The sequence below is a fragment of the Trachurus trachurus genome, assembly GCF_905171665.1.
Source record: "Trachurus trachurus genome assembly, chromosome: 18".
Lineage (NCBI taxonomy): Eukaryota > Metazoa > Chordata > Actinopteri > Carangiformes > Carangidae > Trachurus > Trachurus trachurus.
The window spans coordinates 2292132-2309602 of record NC_139909.1 but is presented as its reverse complement, the minus strand read 5'-3'; the positions used below and the strand labels follow the sequence as shown (position 1 = coordinate 2309602).

Sequence of the window (17471 nt, the reverse complement as noted above, 5' to 3'; positions counted from 1 at the left end):
CTGAACAGTGACAAATCGGACATAATCATCATTGACCCCACATCCCGCACTAAAGCCAGTCACAACTTCTCCCTCACCTTTGATAACTGCACTTTGTCTCCCTCATCACACACCCGCAACCTAGGAATCATCTTCGACAGTAAGCTAAGGTTTGACCTCCACATCAATCACATCACCAGGACCGCCATCTTCCACCTCAAGAACATCGCCTGTCTCCGCCCCTCACTCACCTTCTCTGCTGCAGAAACCCTCATCCATGCATTCATCACATCCAGACTGGACTATTGCAACAGCATCCTCTATGGTTCACCATCCAAACTCCTCAATAAACTGCAATACATCCAGAACTCAGCCTCACTCCTGCACACCCGCTCCAGAGATCACAGTGTTTCCTGTGATCTCTGGAGCTCCGCTCATCCGAAGGAAACATCCTGTCACTACCCACACGGACCAAGCACCGAACCTGGGGGGACAGAGCCTTCTCCATCACTGCCCCCTCCCTCTGGAACTCACTCCCCAAACCCATCCGCACCTGCACTCACCTCCCAACATTCAAGACCATGTTAAAAACACACCTTTTTAAATCAGCTTTTAATACATAATTTCTGTGTGTGTTTTATATTGTTTTCTATGTTTTATACTGTCTTTGCTGCTTTTAACTGAATTTATATGTCTTGTGTTCTTAACTGAATTTATTGTATGTAAAGTGTCTTTGAGCCTCTGGAAAAGCGCTTATAAATAAAATGTATTATTATTATTATTATAATGCTAAATTATCGGTTTCCAACAACCACACTAGTTACAGCCTTGCCCCCAAGTTCAAGAGACAACTGGCTGAAAAGCTAAATAATCATTGTTAAAAATGCTGCAAATCAACAAAAATTTTATGTTTTGTTACGTGATTGATACTCCCAAAGGGCACCAGATTAACCCCCCCCCCCTCGTAAAATTTTTTCAGGCACAGGATTTTTTCCTGCTTCAAGCCCTGCTAGTGTAGTGCTTGTGGTTCCCAGAATGCATTGCGGTGAAGCCAAAGCAGCTAAAAGCTGCTAAATCAAAGCAGCTAAAAGTTACCGTGGTAGCACTGTTAGTATGTCACTTTATTAGGGCCACAAGCCATCGCACCGGGCACTGGTCCCAACAGCTATGAAATAGCTGCAGGGACCAGTGCCCGGCAGTGCCCTGTTATTGTGTGGATTTTTTCTTATTATTCTCCGTCCTCTTCCGGACGATTTTCGATTCGCTACTAGTCCTGCAACTCGAAGAGTTGGACAGGACAGTCTTGTGTATTGGTGTATTACTATTATTAATTATATATCAAAACGTGCGCCTTGATCGGGATCGGTGTGCTATTACTTTTCTCAACAGTGTACGAATTTTTCGCGACATAAGTCGCGAAAAACTGCGCAAAATTTTGCATTGAAGTCAATGGGACGGGTGGGAAAAAAAGAGCGAAAAAGACCAATCATTGGAGTTTAACAAACATCTACTGCTCAGGCTTCCTTTCACCTAGAGATTCCATTTAAACTTTAAACAGCAGACACAAGTCTTGTGTATTGGCGTATTACTCCACGTTTTGATAGGTCATATAGTTTTTGATCAATCCCTGTTCAATGACCATGATCATTTTTGGAGAAATTATGAGATTATAATGGTTGTGTATTGCACGGAATGTTCGTGTTAGAGTGCGTGACATCATCAGTTAGAGTGGGAGAGATGCCAGAAAAACTCCAGATTTTTTCTCTTTCCAAACTCCAAACGGCCACAATTTACACTCTACACACATAATTTTTTCAGAACTTGTAAGACAAACTTGTTATCTCTCATATCATGTGCTCAAAATATCAGAGAGACTTACAGAATTTACAGAACAAGCCTCTGAGTGCGGCCACGTCTGTCTCTGCTCCTCATTGACTCCAATACAAATATTTTCTGAGAGAAGCAGAACGGACCGATGTTTTAAAACTGCCAGCGTCGGCTCTCTCTCCCATCATGCCCCATCTGGTGTAACCCCATTTTATCAACCAGAGATGGCACCTTAAATAACAAAAGCTGGCAGCAACATGGCATACTAACGGTTGGTCAAATCTTAAGTGATTCTCTTCTATCTTTTCAACAAATTGAAAATTTATTTCATATCACAAAGTCATCATTTTTAACATATGCGCAGATAGCATCCATCATGAAATAAGAAATGTAAAGAAGGCGCTGTTCCCGCCTCCTGCCCTGATTGGGATGCACTATTAAGGAAGGCAACCCTGTCAAAAGGCACAGTCTCCAACATCTATAGTTTACTGTTTAGACCTGCCCCTGGTGCCTATGCTCCTGTTCAGCTGGCTTGGGAACATGACCTTAATACATCGTTAACATCCTCTCAGTGGAATGGTATCTGGAGATCTGCATTATATGCTTCGAAATGTGTGAGATTCAGAATTGTACAGTACAAGATTTTATGCAGAGCTTACATTACCCCAGTTACATTATCCGGGTCCATGCCTATGTTCCCACAGCCTTATGTTCCCACAGCCCTATGTTCCCACAGCCCTATGTTCCCACAATTCTAAGATTTTTCTCAAAATTAGGCCCTATGTTCTCACTGGACTCTCTACCTATCTGGGCTCTATCTATCTGGCCTGTCTAGCCTCTACCGGGTCTTTTTACTAAACTTAACCAACTCTTTTATTCATTGCCTAAACACAACCAATGGTGGGACCAAAGGGCTGTGGGAACATAGGGCCTAATTTTCAGTGACAACAAAAGTTAGAAATGTGGGAACATAAGGCTGTGGGAACATAGGGCTGTGGGAACATAGGAATGACCCCCATTAATCCAAAATGAACAAGGAACACCAAGACTTATGCTGGCATAGCTGTGGCTCCCTGCTTGCTTCATCTACTGTGGGACTGTCCAGCAGTTAAATCTCTCTGGGAAGACGCTATATCATATATGTCATCACTTTTCAAGGTGAAGTTCCCCATTTGTCCAACAATATGCCTACTTGGTATGAGACCAGTCAACACTGGGGGAGCCACAGTAAACCGGCTCTGGACTCTGGGCTGTCTTACCATCAAAAGACTTATTCTAATGAACTGGAAAGTTCGCAAACCGGGATGCTTCACCAGAGAGTCATGGTTGGGAGAATTTTTGGATCTCTTGAATATGGAAAGGGCAGCATGCCTGCTAAAAAAGACTTTGACCAAAAACTGGATGACCACTGGGACATTATTTATAACAGCCTCATGAATTGATTTGCATTTCCCTATTTATTTCTTTTTCATTTAATTGAATGACACTCTTGCAACCCCCCCCTTTTTTTTTAATCTAAGTCTGTCCTGTATGTGTGTGGGATTTGTTTGTTTGTTGTTTTAAGTTGTAAATGCTCATAATAAAAAACTCTTAAAGCAATACTTACCTTTCTGGAACTTTTGCACATTTCTTTGTCTAAGTTAAAATGCTATTCATAATCTGATGATACATTAAAATGTAAGAGAAACCCAACAGGGTTAAAAACTCATCATTTTTTCATTCTCATATAATTCTGAGAAAAGTCTGACCAATAATATTATTCGGTCCGATTAATAAGATTTGACGAGCGACCGAACTTAATATGTAATCACTTTGTGCACCCCTCTCCTCCTCTTCCCCCCTCCCGACCAGGAAGAACGCTTATTGACCAAGGGGGCAGTTGTTGGTCTGAGAAGTGAAGCTCACTTCCGCGTTCAAAAAACTGCAATCCCCTCTTCTTCCTCTGGGGGCTGGTGTCAGAAAGCAGCATTCTCCATAGACCCCCATGTTAAAATCGCCGACTTTACATCCTCAATAAACATGATCAAAGCCTGGTGTCAGAACGTTTTATGGTCTCAATCGATAGTTTCTACCCCCGCACACACTCTGAGGGGGGTGAATTTTTTTTAAACTCTACCGTTTTACTGTTATTAGGTTAAAACTCTGGCCAATTAGGGCGCGGAAACGTTGAGTGACAGATCCGAGCAGGTCCGTGGACAGCTGCTTCGAGGCCAGTGGGCGGGTTCTCGGCCGGCCAATCCAACATGGCGCTGTCCAGGCCGCCATATTTGAGTCACAAAAACGACTCCCCAAAACCAATGGGTAACGTCACGGACGCTACGTCCATTCTTTTTACAGTCTATGTTATTGACAGAGCAGTAGCAGGACATGAGCAGAGGAGACTAGAGTCACAACACACACTGTCATGTTCGTGTTCCAAGGATGAGGCCGTGTTGATATCAAGTAACTTAGTTTAATGTCTCACGCTCTCAACAACATACATGTGGTTCCATGCAGTCTTGCTCTACCCTCATTATATGGTACGGTAAGCTGACTACATACCAGTACTGCCGCCTAGCGGTCAAACATGTAATAACATCTAATCATAACATCCCCCCTTTTCTAAGGTAAAATGCATTAACATGAATTATCACATTAGCTGTGTCAGTTATTTTAACCATTTCAGATTCAGCATAACTCTGCAACACATAAGCAGTATAAACAGTTTATATCAGATTGCATAACTCATCTCTAAGCCATCACTAGACCATTTAGAACACATTCACAACATCAATCAATATACATTTTGTTCAACCTTTTTTAACATGCATATTGAATTTTCTTTGTTTATAAGTTCAGTCTATCAGGCTTTCTGATTTCTCTTGTGGACCTTCTTGACTCAGGTTCGCTTGGAGTAGGTGTGTGAGAGTCAGTGTTACAGTCCATAGCAGGTGTAGGAATTACCTGAGATTCACCACAGGTTACACTGAGCTCACCAACAGTCCCTTGAGGAGTCTTTAATAGACTGCGACGATTACGTCTGAGGATTTGTCCATCATCAGTTTTCACCGTGTACGATCGTGGAGCAACTTCTTGCAGGACAGTTGCTTTTGTACTCCATCCATCAGCATCCTCAATCCTGACTGTGTCGTTGGTAGTCAGTGGAGGGAGATGCTTGGTTGTTCTGTCATAGAATGACTTTTGCATCATTTTCTGTTGTCGTAGCTTATGTTCAATCTTTGAGTGATTCTTTTGCTTTAATTTGTTGTTTTGATGACTCGGCAACGTTGTTCGTAGCTTCCTCTTCATCAGCAGTTCAGCTGGTGATAGGCCGCACTGAAGAGGTGATGCTCTGTAGCTCAATAAAGCCAGATACGGATCCGAGTCACTGTCAGCTGCTTTCTTTAGGAGTTGCTTGAGAATGTGAACTCCTTTTTCAGCTTGCCCGTTTGACTGTGCATAGTGTGGGCTTGACGTCACATGCTTGAAATCATATTGCTCTGCAAACTTCTGCCATTCTTTGCTGCTGAAGCAGGGGCCATTGTCGCTCACCACGGTGTGTGGGATGCCATGCCTGGCGAAGATAGATTTAGCATGTGTTATGACACAAGTTGACGTTGAGCTTGTTAGTAGCGCCATCTCAGGGAAGTTTGAGTAGTAATCCATTACCACTAAATAGTCTTTACCTCTGAGATGAAACAAGTCCATTCCTACTTTGTGCCATGGTGCTGTTGGCACCTCAGCTACCACCATAGGCTCTTTGCTCTGCTTGTTCCTGTGTTTCTGGCATGTTTCACATTTACTTATAAGTGTTTCAATGTCTTTGTTCAGTCCGGGCCAGAAAACCGTGTCTCTCGCCCTCCTTTTGCACTTTTCGATGCCGAGATGGCCTTCATGTATCCTGTGCAAGATGTCCATTCTCAAAGCCCGTGGAATAACAATCCTGCCCTTTTTCAACAGCAGACCATCCACAGTACTAAGCTCACCTCTGACATGGTAAAATTGTGGACATGAACCAGCTGGCCATCCCTCATCCATGTTCTGCATGACATGCTGTAGCTCAGCATCCTTTGCTGTAGCCTCCGCTATTTGTCTTGACTTCGTGTCAGACACAGGCAGTGTAGCCGACACCATGTTCACGTGACACTGTATGTCTTCTTAGTTATGGCTCCCCCCGACCCATCTTTTGCATATTTCATCTTATTTTATGCTATTACTGCTGTATTTGCGATAATGCTCCTTTAAAAACAGGATGATTAAAAGTTAGATTAATGAGTGGTGACACGTGCTATGCTGCTGCTATTTTTGTTTTGTTTTGTTCTGTTCTGTATGTTTGATTGTCTTTTTCTTTTCTTTTTTTCCAAATTTTTTGAGGAGGAAGGAATTGGGGGAGGAAGACAAGAATTGTTTGATTTTTGTTTGGGAGGGCAGCCCATTCTCTTCCCTAAGTGGATGAATAATGGGATTAATATTCTTTCTGATATAATTTTGAACAACATACTGAGGACCTTTCTTGACCTGAAGACAGTTTATAATATCCCCAGTACGTCCTTCTTTTTTTATTTACAACTCCGAAGTGCTCTGTGTGCCTACGGGATCCCTTGGGGAGAAGAGTTTAAGATCCATCCAATTCACAAAATCTGTTCCAATCAATCTGCCAAGGGTTTGGTCTCCAACCTGTATGCCTTCATATGCAAAGCAGCAGAATCGCCTCTGCTCATTAAAACCTGTTGGAGTCAGGACCTCTCTGTTTCCTCCTCAGCAGTAGATTGGAACATGGTGTGGTCAAATATTCTGTTATCATCTAGGAATCCCAATCATCAAATGATACATCATAATTTTGTACATAGACTTTGTTGCACTCCTCGGAAATTATTTCAGATGAAACGTGCGCCAAATCCAGACTGTCAACTCTGCTCTCCGAGCACCATGGGCACGTTTTTTCACATGGTATGGAATTGTCCTCCAGTACTATCCTTTTGGAAAATTGTTGTAAGAAGACTGTCTGTTATGCTGAATGTTGTAATCCCATGTTCTCCAGTCACTTTGTTGTTGAATGATTTTTCTGGTCTGAATTAGACAACGCCGGTGCCTTTTGCTTGGCCTCACGGCCGCAAAGAAGATCATTGCCCAGAGATGGAAGGCCCCACACACTTTGTCCTATGACCAATGGGCATGCTCAGTAGTAGACTTGGCAAATCTTGAAATGTCTGTAGCACGTATGCATGGTGCGAAGGAAGAGAATGTTATTTTTTGGTCCAAGTTTGCACATGCAGTACATGTAAATTCAATCTCTACAGTTTAAATTGGATCTATTTGTTTGTTTTTTTTTGTATTGTTTTGTTGTTGTTGTTTTAAGGAGGTTGGCCTGGGGGGGTGGGGGTGGGGGGTCTTATATATTCAGATGTCTGTATATATTGAATTTATGTTTTGTTTCTGTTATTTTTTGTCGTTGTTGTTTGTTAGGGGTATTTTCATTCTTTATTTTTCTTCTTTTCGAGGTGTTTGTTTGTTTATTTGTGTTTGTTTGTTTTTTATTATATCTTTGTTGTTCTACTGGATTGAAATAGATAAAAATGAATTTAAAAAAAAAGAATTGTTTGATTTTTTAACTACTGTATCCCCTGTGAATGAAATGCGCTTAATAAATAAAATTGAATTGAATTGAATATTATTGTAGTAATATAAGCTGGAAAATAAAGAAATAAATTAATAAAAAAAACACAGAGAAGGTTGTTTTTTTTCTCATTTTGACCTTCATGTTTTCATATATTTGCATATTTATTGATTTTTGTCAGTATTTATTGATCACATACAATAACACACAGCAGATTAACCACACAGCTATGTCATGTTAATGCTCACAGTAAATAATGTTAATCATGTTCATTGAACAACAGTGTCTGTTGTCTCAACACAATCTGACCTCGGGGCAGCGCTATGCATTGTGGGAAAACAGCCACCAGCACTGGGGGCTGCACGTAGCAATGAGACTCATCGCTCATTATTAATAACTGCACAACTGAAAATATTGTAGCGACCCCGCAGTAATGTTCTTGTTATGATGTTTAAGATGTGTGATTTCTGACTGACTGTGAATGTGTACGGGCAGGTATGGTGGTTGGATGAGAAACTGAGGGGCCGGGGTGAGTAAGACAGAGTCCTGTGTGTGTGTCTGTGTCTGTGTGTGTGTGTGAGTGAGGAGGAGCAGAGGAAGAAGTGAGAGCTGTCAGATAAGTTTGTGTTATGTTGTAGTTACGTCGGGTCGGACGCTACAATATCAATAAAAACGTGTGTTTAACATCGACGTCGGACGCGAAATAGTCGCGGAGGGGTTCCACCTCCCCAGACAACGCCATTATCTCTACCCTCTCAAAACTCATCAACGAGAGAGCTGACTCCCTCGAAAAGCTAGTGAGTGAAAACTCCAAGAAAATCGACAGCAACACACTTAAAATAGAGGGGCTAAAGAAAACTCTGGACTTTGCATGCAGTGAAATTAAGGACACACAGAAAAAAATGCGGAATGTTGATACACGTCTCAAAGAGGAAGAAATGACAGTTATCAACCTCCAAACACGTGTGTGTGAGATGGACTCCTACTCAAGACGGTGGAACTTGAAACTTCATGGCGTTGCCGAAAACTCAACAGAAAATGTGAAAGCAGAAACCATAGAAGTTTGCCAGAAGATCCTCCCAGATGGTCAGAACATGCCTCAAACTGCTATTGACGTCGCTCATCGTCTTGGAAAATCATCTTCAGCCCACTCCACACCGAGACCCATCATCATTTGATTCTCCCTGAGGTCCTACAGCGTTGCCGTGTGGAAGTCTGCAAAAAACCACCCCTTCATGCGTGACAACAAGTCAACCTCTTGGCAAAGCGGTTAGCATCATCGCCTGCCGTGCAGGAGACTAGGGTTCGAACCCCACCTAGGGCAGGCCGTGAGAAACACAACGCAGAGGGTCAGATATGATCATCGGCTACACTAACACACAGAAGTCAATTATGAAAACCAACCAAGGCTTAAAAACTGAATCCAACAAAGACAGATGTCAGTCAGTCCCATCATCATCATCTTCTTCAGTTTTCGGGTCTGATCTGAACACCATCGGTTAAAGCAGAAGTAAGCGATCCGGTCGTTTTGGCTAACTTCGTTAGTTAGCAGCCCCCGCCCTCGTCATGGATCTATTGGTCCTCGTCTCTACGTCACCACATTCGCATCCCTTGGCTGCACACACAGAGAGGACTGCCCCTTTATGCCGTTCTCTCTCCTCATTGGATAAAGGTTGTAGGATACGAGAAAAGTTTTCTCCTGGGCTCAGAGCAGAGCAGAGTGACTGACAGACCCGTGTTTCAGACCAAACACTCTATAGAAGTGATTGCTGTCGGAAGATATACAGACCCAGGATCAGCTGTGACCCTGTTCGTGGACTGGCAGTGGCTCTGTTTGTTGTTGCTGTTGCTGTTGTTGGTGGTTTTATCTTCTATAGAAAACGTAGAAAACCCACAGAGCAGAGTTCACCTCCAGTTGGTTATACAGCAGCTGAGACTGATGAAGCACCTGAACCAGACTCCATCCAGACAGGAGCAGGTTTCACTGAGGACTGATCCTGAGACGCCCTGAGATGTTTCTGATGCTCCTCAGCTCCACATGATCTTCTTGAAGCTCAGTCTCAGCTGAGGCGTGTAAGTGAGGTATTTTGAGTCTAAAGCCAGGCTCTCCTGTTCTACAAAGGTGGCTCTCTTTTAACCCGACTAGATCACCACGGTAACTTATAGCTCATAACCTGGTCCCGACCAGGTTGTTGGCTATAAAAGCACCACTGTTTCACTATTTTAACTCGGGATGGGCATTCCGAATAATTTTCTAACCGAGTAACCTAACCTGGTGTTACCCGGGTAACCGAATACTGTAATAAAAAAAAAATGACGTCATGTCTGACGGACATAGCGCAGCCGACACTAGACTGCGCTCTAACGTGCCGTTTTTTTAATCCTAGGTTAACCGGATAATAAATTCATAACCAAATAGCAGATTGCCTACTCGGGTACTCAAGTACTCGGGTAACATCCCTAATTTTAACTCATTTTCAACTGGTATCAGCTTTACTTTGAAAGTCCAGTGGAGCTGGATCAGAACGGAGCGTTTGATCCGCTGCTGTTGACTTTCTCTCTGAGCGTTTCTGCCTACAGAATGTTCAGCTGTTTTCATGTAGATTTAACGTGTGATATGGTTAAAAGGTCAGTGCTGGAGAAACTCAGGGTCTGAGAGGGTTGAGACAGTAAAAGAAGGTCGGATGAATAAGAAGGCCCAGTGAATTAGCCTCACCATGTCACAACACTTTCACTTCCACTTCCTGCGAGCTGAGAGCTGTTTCTGATAAACACACAGCTCCACCCATGAAGGATCATGTTTCAGCCTGGAGGTGTTACCTGCTGCAGCAACCAGCAGGGGGCAGCACCTGACACACTGAACATCTGACACTATGAAATCAATCAATCAATAAATAACAGATTGAATCGGGATGTGAGTGTTTAAACCTCAGGTTGGAGCTGCTCAGGTGAGGTGAGATCAGGTCAGACCAGCAGATAAAGTTACAAACATACAGTTTCTATTTACACACAACAGATACACTTTTTAAGTGCTGCAGCTACAAGCAAATCTCATATTGTCTCTGTACAAAGACAGCAAAGACCTTTTTAAACGTGAAAACATCGTAGACTTATTCAAGATTTGCGTTTGGGCAACACTGATATATAACTGGTGAAACATCAAAATTAATTTATTCATGGCCACATTAAGTGAAACTATTAACTTTACCGATTATCCATCTGATTATCTGTCCTGCTGCGAGCGCATGACTTCTTTCAGTGTGACACTGAAATATATAGACTATATATTATGACCTCCTGACGCTCGGCTCAACAGCTGGGCAGCATATTCCCTCAAGGAGTCAGTATTCAGTTATTATGGGCCCCGATTGTGGACCAGGCTTCCGGAGAACCTCAGGGCTGCCGAGACTGCTGATGTTTTTAAAAAGAGGGTCAGGACTCATCTATTGGTTTTAATTGATTTCCCTAATTTTAATTATTTTCAGGCTCTTATTTTATCAGATTTGATCTTTGTGTGTGATCATAGTTTTAAATGGTCTAATCTTGTTGCCTTATTTTAAATCCAACTGTTGATTTTGTTTTATAAATAAATAAATAATTTTTCATCTATTTATTAACTTTGATGTTTGATCAAGTCTTGATGATTCTTACTTCAGTAAACACCTTGAGTCACTGTCTTTAGAAACTAAAGACCAAGTCTGAAACCTCGGCGTGCTGATAGACTCAGATCTGACCTTCAACAGCCATATCAAATCAGTCACCAAATCAGCCTTTTATCAACTTAAGAACATATCCAGAATTAAGGGTTTTATGTCCCAAACTGATCAGGAGAAGCTGATTCATGCTTTTATCTCCAGTAGACTAGACTACTGTAACGGTCTTCTGACTGGTCTCAAACAGCTGCAGCTCATTCAGAACGCTGCAGCTCGAGTTTTAACCAGAACAAAGAGATCAGATCACATCACCCCGGTTCTTAAGACCTTACATTGGCTCCCAGTCAGCTACAGAATAGATTTTAAAGTTCTGCTACTGGTTTACAAATCACTGAATGGTTTAGGTCCAGAATACATGAATGACATGTTAGTAGAGTATAAACCCAGTAGAGCTCTGAGATCTACTGACTCAGGTCAGATAGTGGAGCTCAGAGTTCAGACCAGACATGGTGAAGCAGCATTTAGCTGTTATGCTGCACACAAGTGGAACAAAATACCAGCAGAACTGAGATCAGCCCCAACTGTAAACACTTTTAAATCCAGGTTAAAAACATTTCTCTTTTCACATGCCTATAGCTGAGAACTTTAAACTTTATCTATTTGTTTTCTTTTACTTTTATTTGCTCTTGCTTTTAACTCTGTTTTTAGTGTTTTGTTTGTTTTTATTCTGCCTTATGCTTCTTTTTTTTAAATGTTTTGTCTTTATGTAAAGCACATTGAGTTGAGTTATGATTATTATTATTATTATTATTAATCTTTATTGCAGACACAACAAGCGGTCCATATCAACAACAACAGACATGTTAAAACAGATTTAAGAAGGAGAGAGAGAAAAAGACAGACACACAGACAGAGAATCAATTCTCCACATAATTCATAAACACCACCATTGTTTTCTAAGCCTGGAGGAATACATATAGCAGCTCCTATCAGGGCTTGTCAAAGCCCCAATAATGCTGTTCCCCGAGTCATCCAGGCGGCACATAAAACAATCGAGAGTGAGGAGTTGTCGTCACAGCTCAGAGCCCTAATACATCCATGTCAGAGCCCCGCCCCCCTTCTCCGCCATGATGGAAGGATTCCGGTGGCAAAAGCCATACTAGTCTATGGGCAAAACAAAATCGTCTACTCCGTAATTTACTGTTTTACAATGCTGGAAATCACTGCTGTGTTAAAAACTGCTCCAGTGATTTACTTTCTCCTTATTCTTTCTAGTAATTTGTTGATCTGTTGGCGCAAAAAAGAGCTAGAATTTAGTCCGTCTCTGTGATGTTCTGATGACGTTGCCCCTGGCAACCGATAGCGTCTCCTTCCATCATGGCCGACCATCGGCACGTGACTCCTCACTCTCAATACATTAAATTTCTTAAGCCGTTTTCCCACTAAAATTAGCGGGTCGACGCGGGTTTTTTAAACGCGGGTCGACCCGCTAACAATCGGCATTTGGCCCCTTTCCCATTGACCAAAATGAGCCGAGTCTGACCCCCCGCTGAGGGATCAGACAGACCATAAACCAGTCGCCCCGCTCTCATCCGCGGTGCAAGAGACACACACAGTCATGTCACAGCCGCCCGCCGCGGAGTGTCCGTCCGCCGAGGCAGACTCTCTGGCTGGCTGACCTGGAGCACCAGGACCGCGGAGGACAGAGAGTCTGCTGCGGCCGGATGACGGACGTCCGCGGCACAACACGTCAGTTAAACGGACTGTCGCCATGACAACACATCAGTTAAACAGACTGTTGCTTCTTTTCTTTTCTTTTTTTCTATCGTTTTTGGTCAGTGTTCTCTGATCTTTTGATCCCAGTCTCGGATGAGAGCAGAGCTTTGTTTTGGTACGTGATATGAGACGCGACCGGCGCGATGACGTAGCGTCACGTAACGTTCAGTGTCATCACGTAAATTAGCGGGTTGACCCGGGTCTGGCGTTCCCACTGCAAGCCGAGCAGAGCCGAGCCGATTAAAGGCGATTTTAACCCGCGTCGCTTGCCGAGTCGTTTGACCCGCGTCGACGCGGGTCGACGCGGCTCGGTGCGCCTTTCCCACTGCCACCAAAAGCCGATTGTTAGCGGGTTTAAACGGGTTTTTTGGCCAGTGGGAAAGGGGTATTAGAAGTGCTTCACAATTGGGTACATTTAAATTAACAAAGAGTTGACTCGCACTGTGCCACCTGGGCACCTGAAGGAACAACCTCAGTCCATCATTGTAGGCCACTATGAGCCGCCGCATACTGCTTTTCTTATAGCTACACCAGAGGTGAGCTGTATACATTGGTGTACAGCAAGATCTAAACAGGGAACATTTAACATCAACTGAGCACATACTAAACCTACGAAGGAGCATATTAGCTTGAGCATATTGCTTTGAACACTGCCTATAAATATCTCTATCATCATGCCAATCATCAGTAAGAACATGCCCAAGATACTTTGTCTCCTGACATGTCATGAGCGGTTTATCATCTAGGAAGAACTGAGGAAACACTAATTTCTTGTCCTCTTTGCTCCTGACTATCATGACATTACTTTTCTTGTCATTAAATTTAATGTCATAAGCATTCCCATACTGTGAACATACCTTTAACAAACTTTGTAGGCCAGCACTGTATGGACTAAAAATAACCAGGTCATCAGCATACATTAAATGATTTACAACAGTATTTCCAACAAGACAGCCTGTGTTACATGTGTTCAGCTGTTTTGACAGGTCATCCATGTATACATTAAACAAAATGGGGGACAAAATGCCACCTTGGCGAACACCATTATTTACATGAAACGGGGCCAACACAACATTACCCCATTTGACCCTCATTGTTTGGTTGGCATACCAGAATACAAGTATTCTAAGTATGTACTTTGGAATACCTCTGGCTGACAGTTTCAAAAATAATTTTTCATGATTTATTCTGTCAAATGCCTTAGATGCATCTATAAATGGGTATGAAATGCGCTATATAAATAAAGATGCCATGCCTTGCCATGCCTTACTTTACATAAATCACATGTTGATCATCTGAACTCTCTCTCTCTGTGAATCTCAGTCTCATATGAATGAAATAAACAAATTAATGTAAAAACACAGAAAATACTTTTGGTTTAGTTTTATCCAAATCCTTTTATTTCCATATATTTGTGTATTAATGATTTCAGTATGCATTTATTGGTTGATCCTCAGCCAGATGTTCAGTTCTTCCATAAACTGATCTGAGAGCAGCTCTACAGAGTCCCAGTGTTGAGGTGAAGTGTGGTGCTGCCCCCTGCTGGCTGCTGCTGCAGGTAACACCTCACATCAGCTGAGTGGCTGCAGGACAAACTGAGGCTGAAACCGGTTTAAACTGGACTTTAACTGATCAGTGATGGTGAACTGATCAGACTCTGTGAACATCCACAGCTTCATCTCTCACTTCATTCAGAAACACGTTCTGTGATGTCCCAGCTGTAGAGGCCTTCATCCTCTGTCGTCTGGTTGTGTTCCTCATCACCTTCCATCCAGCAGAGCTGTCGTCCTCCTCACAGCTCAGAGACACTGAGCCTCCTTTAAACAGCTGCTGGGACTCACAGTCAGACGAGCCGAGAGGAGAAATCAGTCAGTGTTTGCACAAACCTATGAAAGAAAAACCTTGATCTTATCATCCAAGTGTTCATCACAATCATTTTGTAAAGTTCTGCCATCAGCAGTTAAAGGTCGACCAGTGAATGTTCTTACCACTTCATCATGTGTCTTTAGTGGATCAGAAAAGTGACGTTAAGTTGGCAAACTCTAATCCTTATTTCAGACCATGAAATTCATCAGAGTATGACAAGTACCAGTGTGTGATGCAGCAACCACTTACATGTAATGTTACATCCAACATCCACTCAAACAAACTTATGAAAATAGTTAATTTTTTAATCTTTTTCACTTAAATATTAAACTACATATCTTCACTAGTCTATAGTAGCCTGCTGTACTGCTGTAACAGAAACTTCCTGAGAGCTCCTCAATCATGTATATTCCTCCTATAAGACATATCATCCATCTACTGTCTAACCCTCTATAGGTATCCTATCTGACAGGATGAAGGCAGCTCACCAGCCATCACTCCACCACCCGATGATGCTGTCATGATACATAAATATAAACAAAAAGAGACATTTTCATTAGTTTAAATATGTGGTGTGTTATGTTTACTTATTGATTCTTTGCAACAGCCCCTCTAGACACCACTGCTCTGTAGCACTATTTCCTAACACATAGACAGGTTACAGCCTGTGAGGATTCATGGCTGTTGGTGTTTAGTAAATGAGGTGTGATAGTGACTTCATATGATCAGAGGACAGATAACTGTGTCAGAACACAATGAGGTGAATGTTTCTCATGAGACAGAGGTTACACCAGCTGCTTGTTTATCAGGAGGCCGTGACAGTACGATGCAGGTTGGAGCCTGATCACCAGAGTAAATAAAGGAGCGGTCAGTGTGGAGACGGGTTTACAACGACGTGGGTGAAACATGTTGAAGGTGTTGAAGTGCAGCAGCAGCATTAACAAACCAGAGGAGGATGGTCAGTCATGTTAAACCTCAGCAGCTGTTGAATATTCAGCTTTCATCAGAGTCAGTCTCCTGCTGAGAACCGGACTGGCAGGTTGTGTTGACGTTACGCCGTCATGACGCCATCACGTTCTTCGTCCTCATTGTTCAGCTTCTCCTCCACAGCGAGGAGGAGGACGGAGCAGCAGCAGCGGTGGAGTGTTCAAAGTCTTCTACTGCTGTTTGATATCGACGCTCCTGGAGACTGACTGATATTACAGAGTAGAAGAGGAAGGAGATGAAGATGTGTTCCTCCTCCTCCTCCTCAGTGGTGTCGGTCTCCCTGTGTCTCCTCCTGTGTCTCCCTCCGTGTCTGTCCTCTGACGGTAAGATCTGAACTCTCTGTCTCTGTAGTTACTGTAATGGTTACCCATGGTTACACTTAGTTTTTACTGTAGTTACAGTAGTTTTACAGTAGTTAGTAACCGTAGAGTGACCAGTTGTCGTCAGTCTCTCTCTGTCTCAACATGGCGGATCACTTCCTGTTTGGCTCCGTATCAAACTAACAGAGTTTCAGAGGGTTAGGACAGGAGATCAAGACCAGGACCTGGTCTGGTACCAGAACCAGACCAGGACTCACTGGGTCCTGGTCTCACGGTGTGTTCAGGTGCAGTGGGACACGACGCTGCCTTGTGTGATGGTGCAGTTTGAATTGTTCTTCCTGGTAGATGTCGGTTCTCCGTCATGTCACCACACTGGTTTCGGTTTCCTTCACGCAACACTCAGGTCAAACTGTAACAGGAACAACTGAATTTACCACTTTGTTGAAGTTAATCTAAAAGCACAAAATGAATCTTTATTTTGTGTTTATACAAGTATTCAGATTTTAGCTGTTATTCACTAATTAAATGGTAAATGCACTTGAACAGCACTTGTATAGTCTCTAGGACCAGATGGTCACATTCATACAGAGTTTGTATTAACACACATATCCTATGTACATTCACATTCACACACCACAGTCTGGGTTCAGTATCTAACCCAAGATTGGTCATGTGGACCGGAGGAGCTGGGAATCGAACCACAAGACACAATTGTGTGTGTGTGTGTGTGTCTCTGTTTGATTCCCAGATTACACCATCAGAGCTGAACCTGGACAGTCTGTCTCTCTGCCATGTCGAGCTCCCAGCAACACTGACATCGTAGCTGTGGAGTGGACCAGAGCTGAACTGGAACCAGGATATGTGTTGAAGTACCGCAGCCAGAACATTGATCCAGACAACCAACATCCATCTTATCAGAACCGGGTGGAGCTGAAGGACAGAGAGATGAAGGACGGAGACGTGTCCATGATCCTGAAGGAGGTGACCAAAGATGACTCGGGAACATACGAGTGTCGGGTCGTCCGGAGGGACAAGAGTAGATCCAGTAAGCTCATCAGCATCGTCCACCTGGAGGTTCATCAGTCAGGTGAGTCCCAGAGTCCAGACTCTGTTGTGTTGTTCACTCATCACCGACCTGACAGCTGATACCTCACTCTGCTTCTCTCTGCAGGAGACACAGAGGAGAGAGGAGACAAGGAGGGAGGAGACGAGGGGGGAGGAGACAAGGGTCTCCACGTTGGACTGGGAGTTGGTCTGACAGCTGCTGCTCTGTTGGTTGTTGGTGGTGCTTTGATCTTCCGTAGAAATCTGCGAAAATATTATCAAGCTGTTAGGAATGGTTTAACCAGCTGACTGATCAGAAGGTCTACAGAGACTCAGTTGTCCTCCCCTCGCTGATCCATGAATCAGACCCAGAGTCAGAGGGTCTGGAGGAACCGGGGTCACAGACCCAGGATCAGAGGGTCT

At 43.2% G+C, this 17471-nt stretch overlaps 3 protein-coding genes across 3 annotated transcripts in view; 2 read left to right on the top strand and 1 right to left on the bottom strand.

Annotated features, from left to right (window-relative positions):
• The window catches only part of LOC311001380 (uncharacterized protein), a 199170-nt gene that overhangs the window by 55566 nt on the left and 126133 nt on the right, over positions 1 to 17471 (bottom strand). The gene's annotated exons all lie outside the window — the stretch shown is intronic.
• LOC311001346 (coxsackievirus and adenovirus receptor homolog) overlaps positions 1 to 17471 on the top strand; it is a 173587-nt gene that overhangs the window by 85198 nt on the left and 70918 nt on the right. The window lies entirely within an intron of this gene.
• On the top strand, positions 16746 to 17357 carry LOC311001450 (uncharacterized protein; the record flags this gene model as incomplete). The annotated part of the gene is made up of 2 exons (XM_083992536.1): positions 16746 to 17091; positions 17179 to 17357. Exons 1-2 carry the CDS (start codon positions 16950 to 16952, stop codon positions 17355 to 17357), a joined length of 321 nt encoding a protein of 106 aa, XP_083848662.1. The 5' UTR covers positions 16746 to 16949.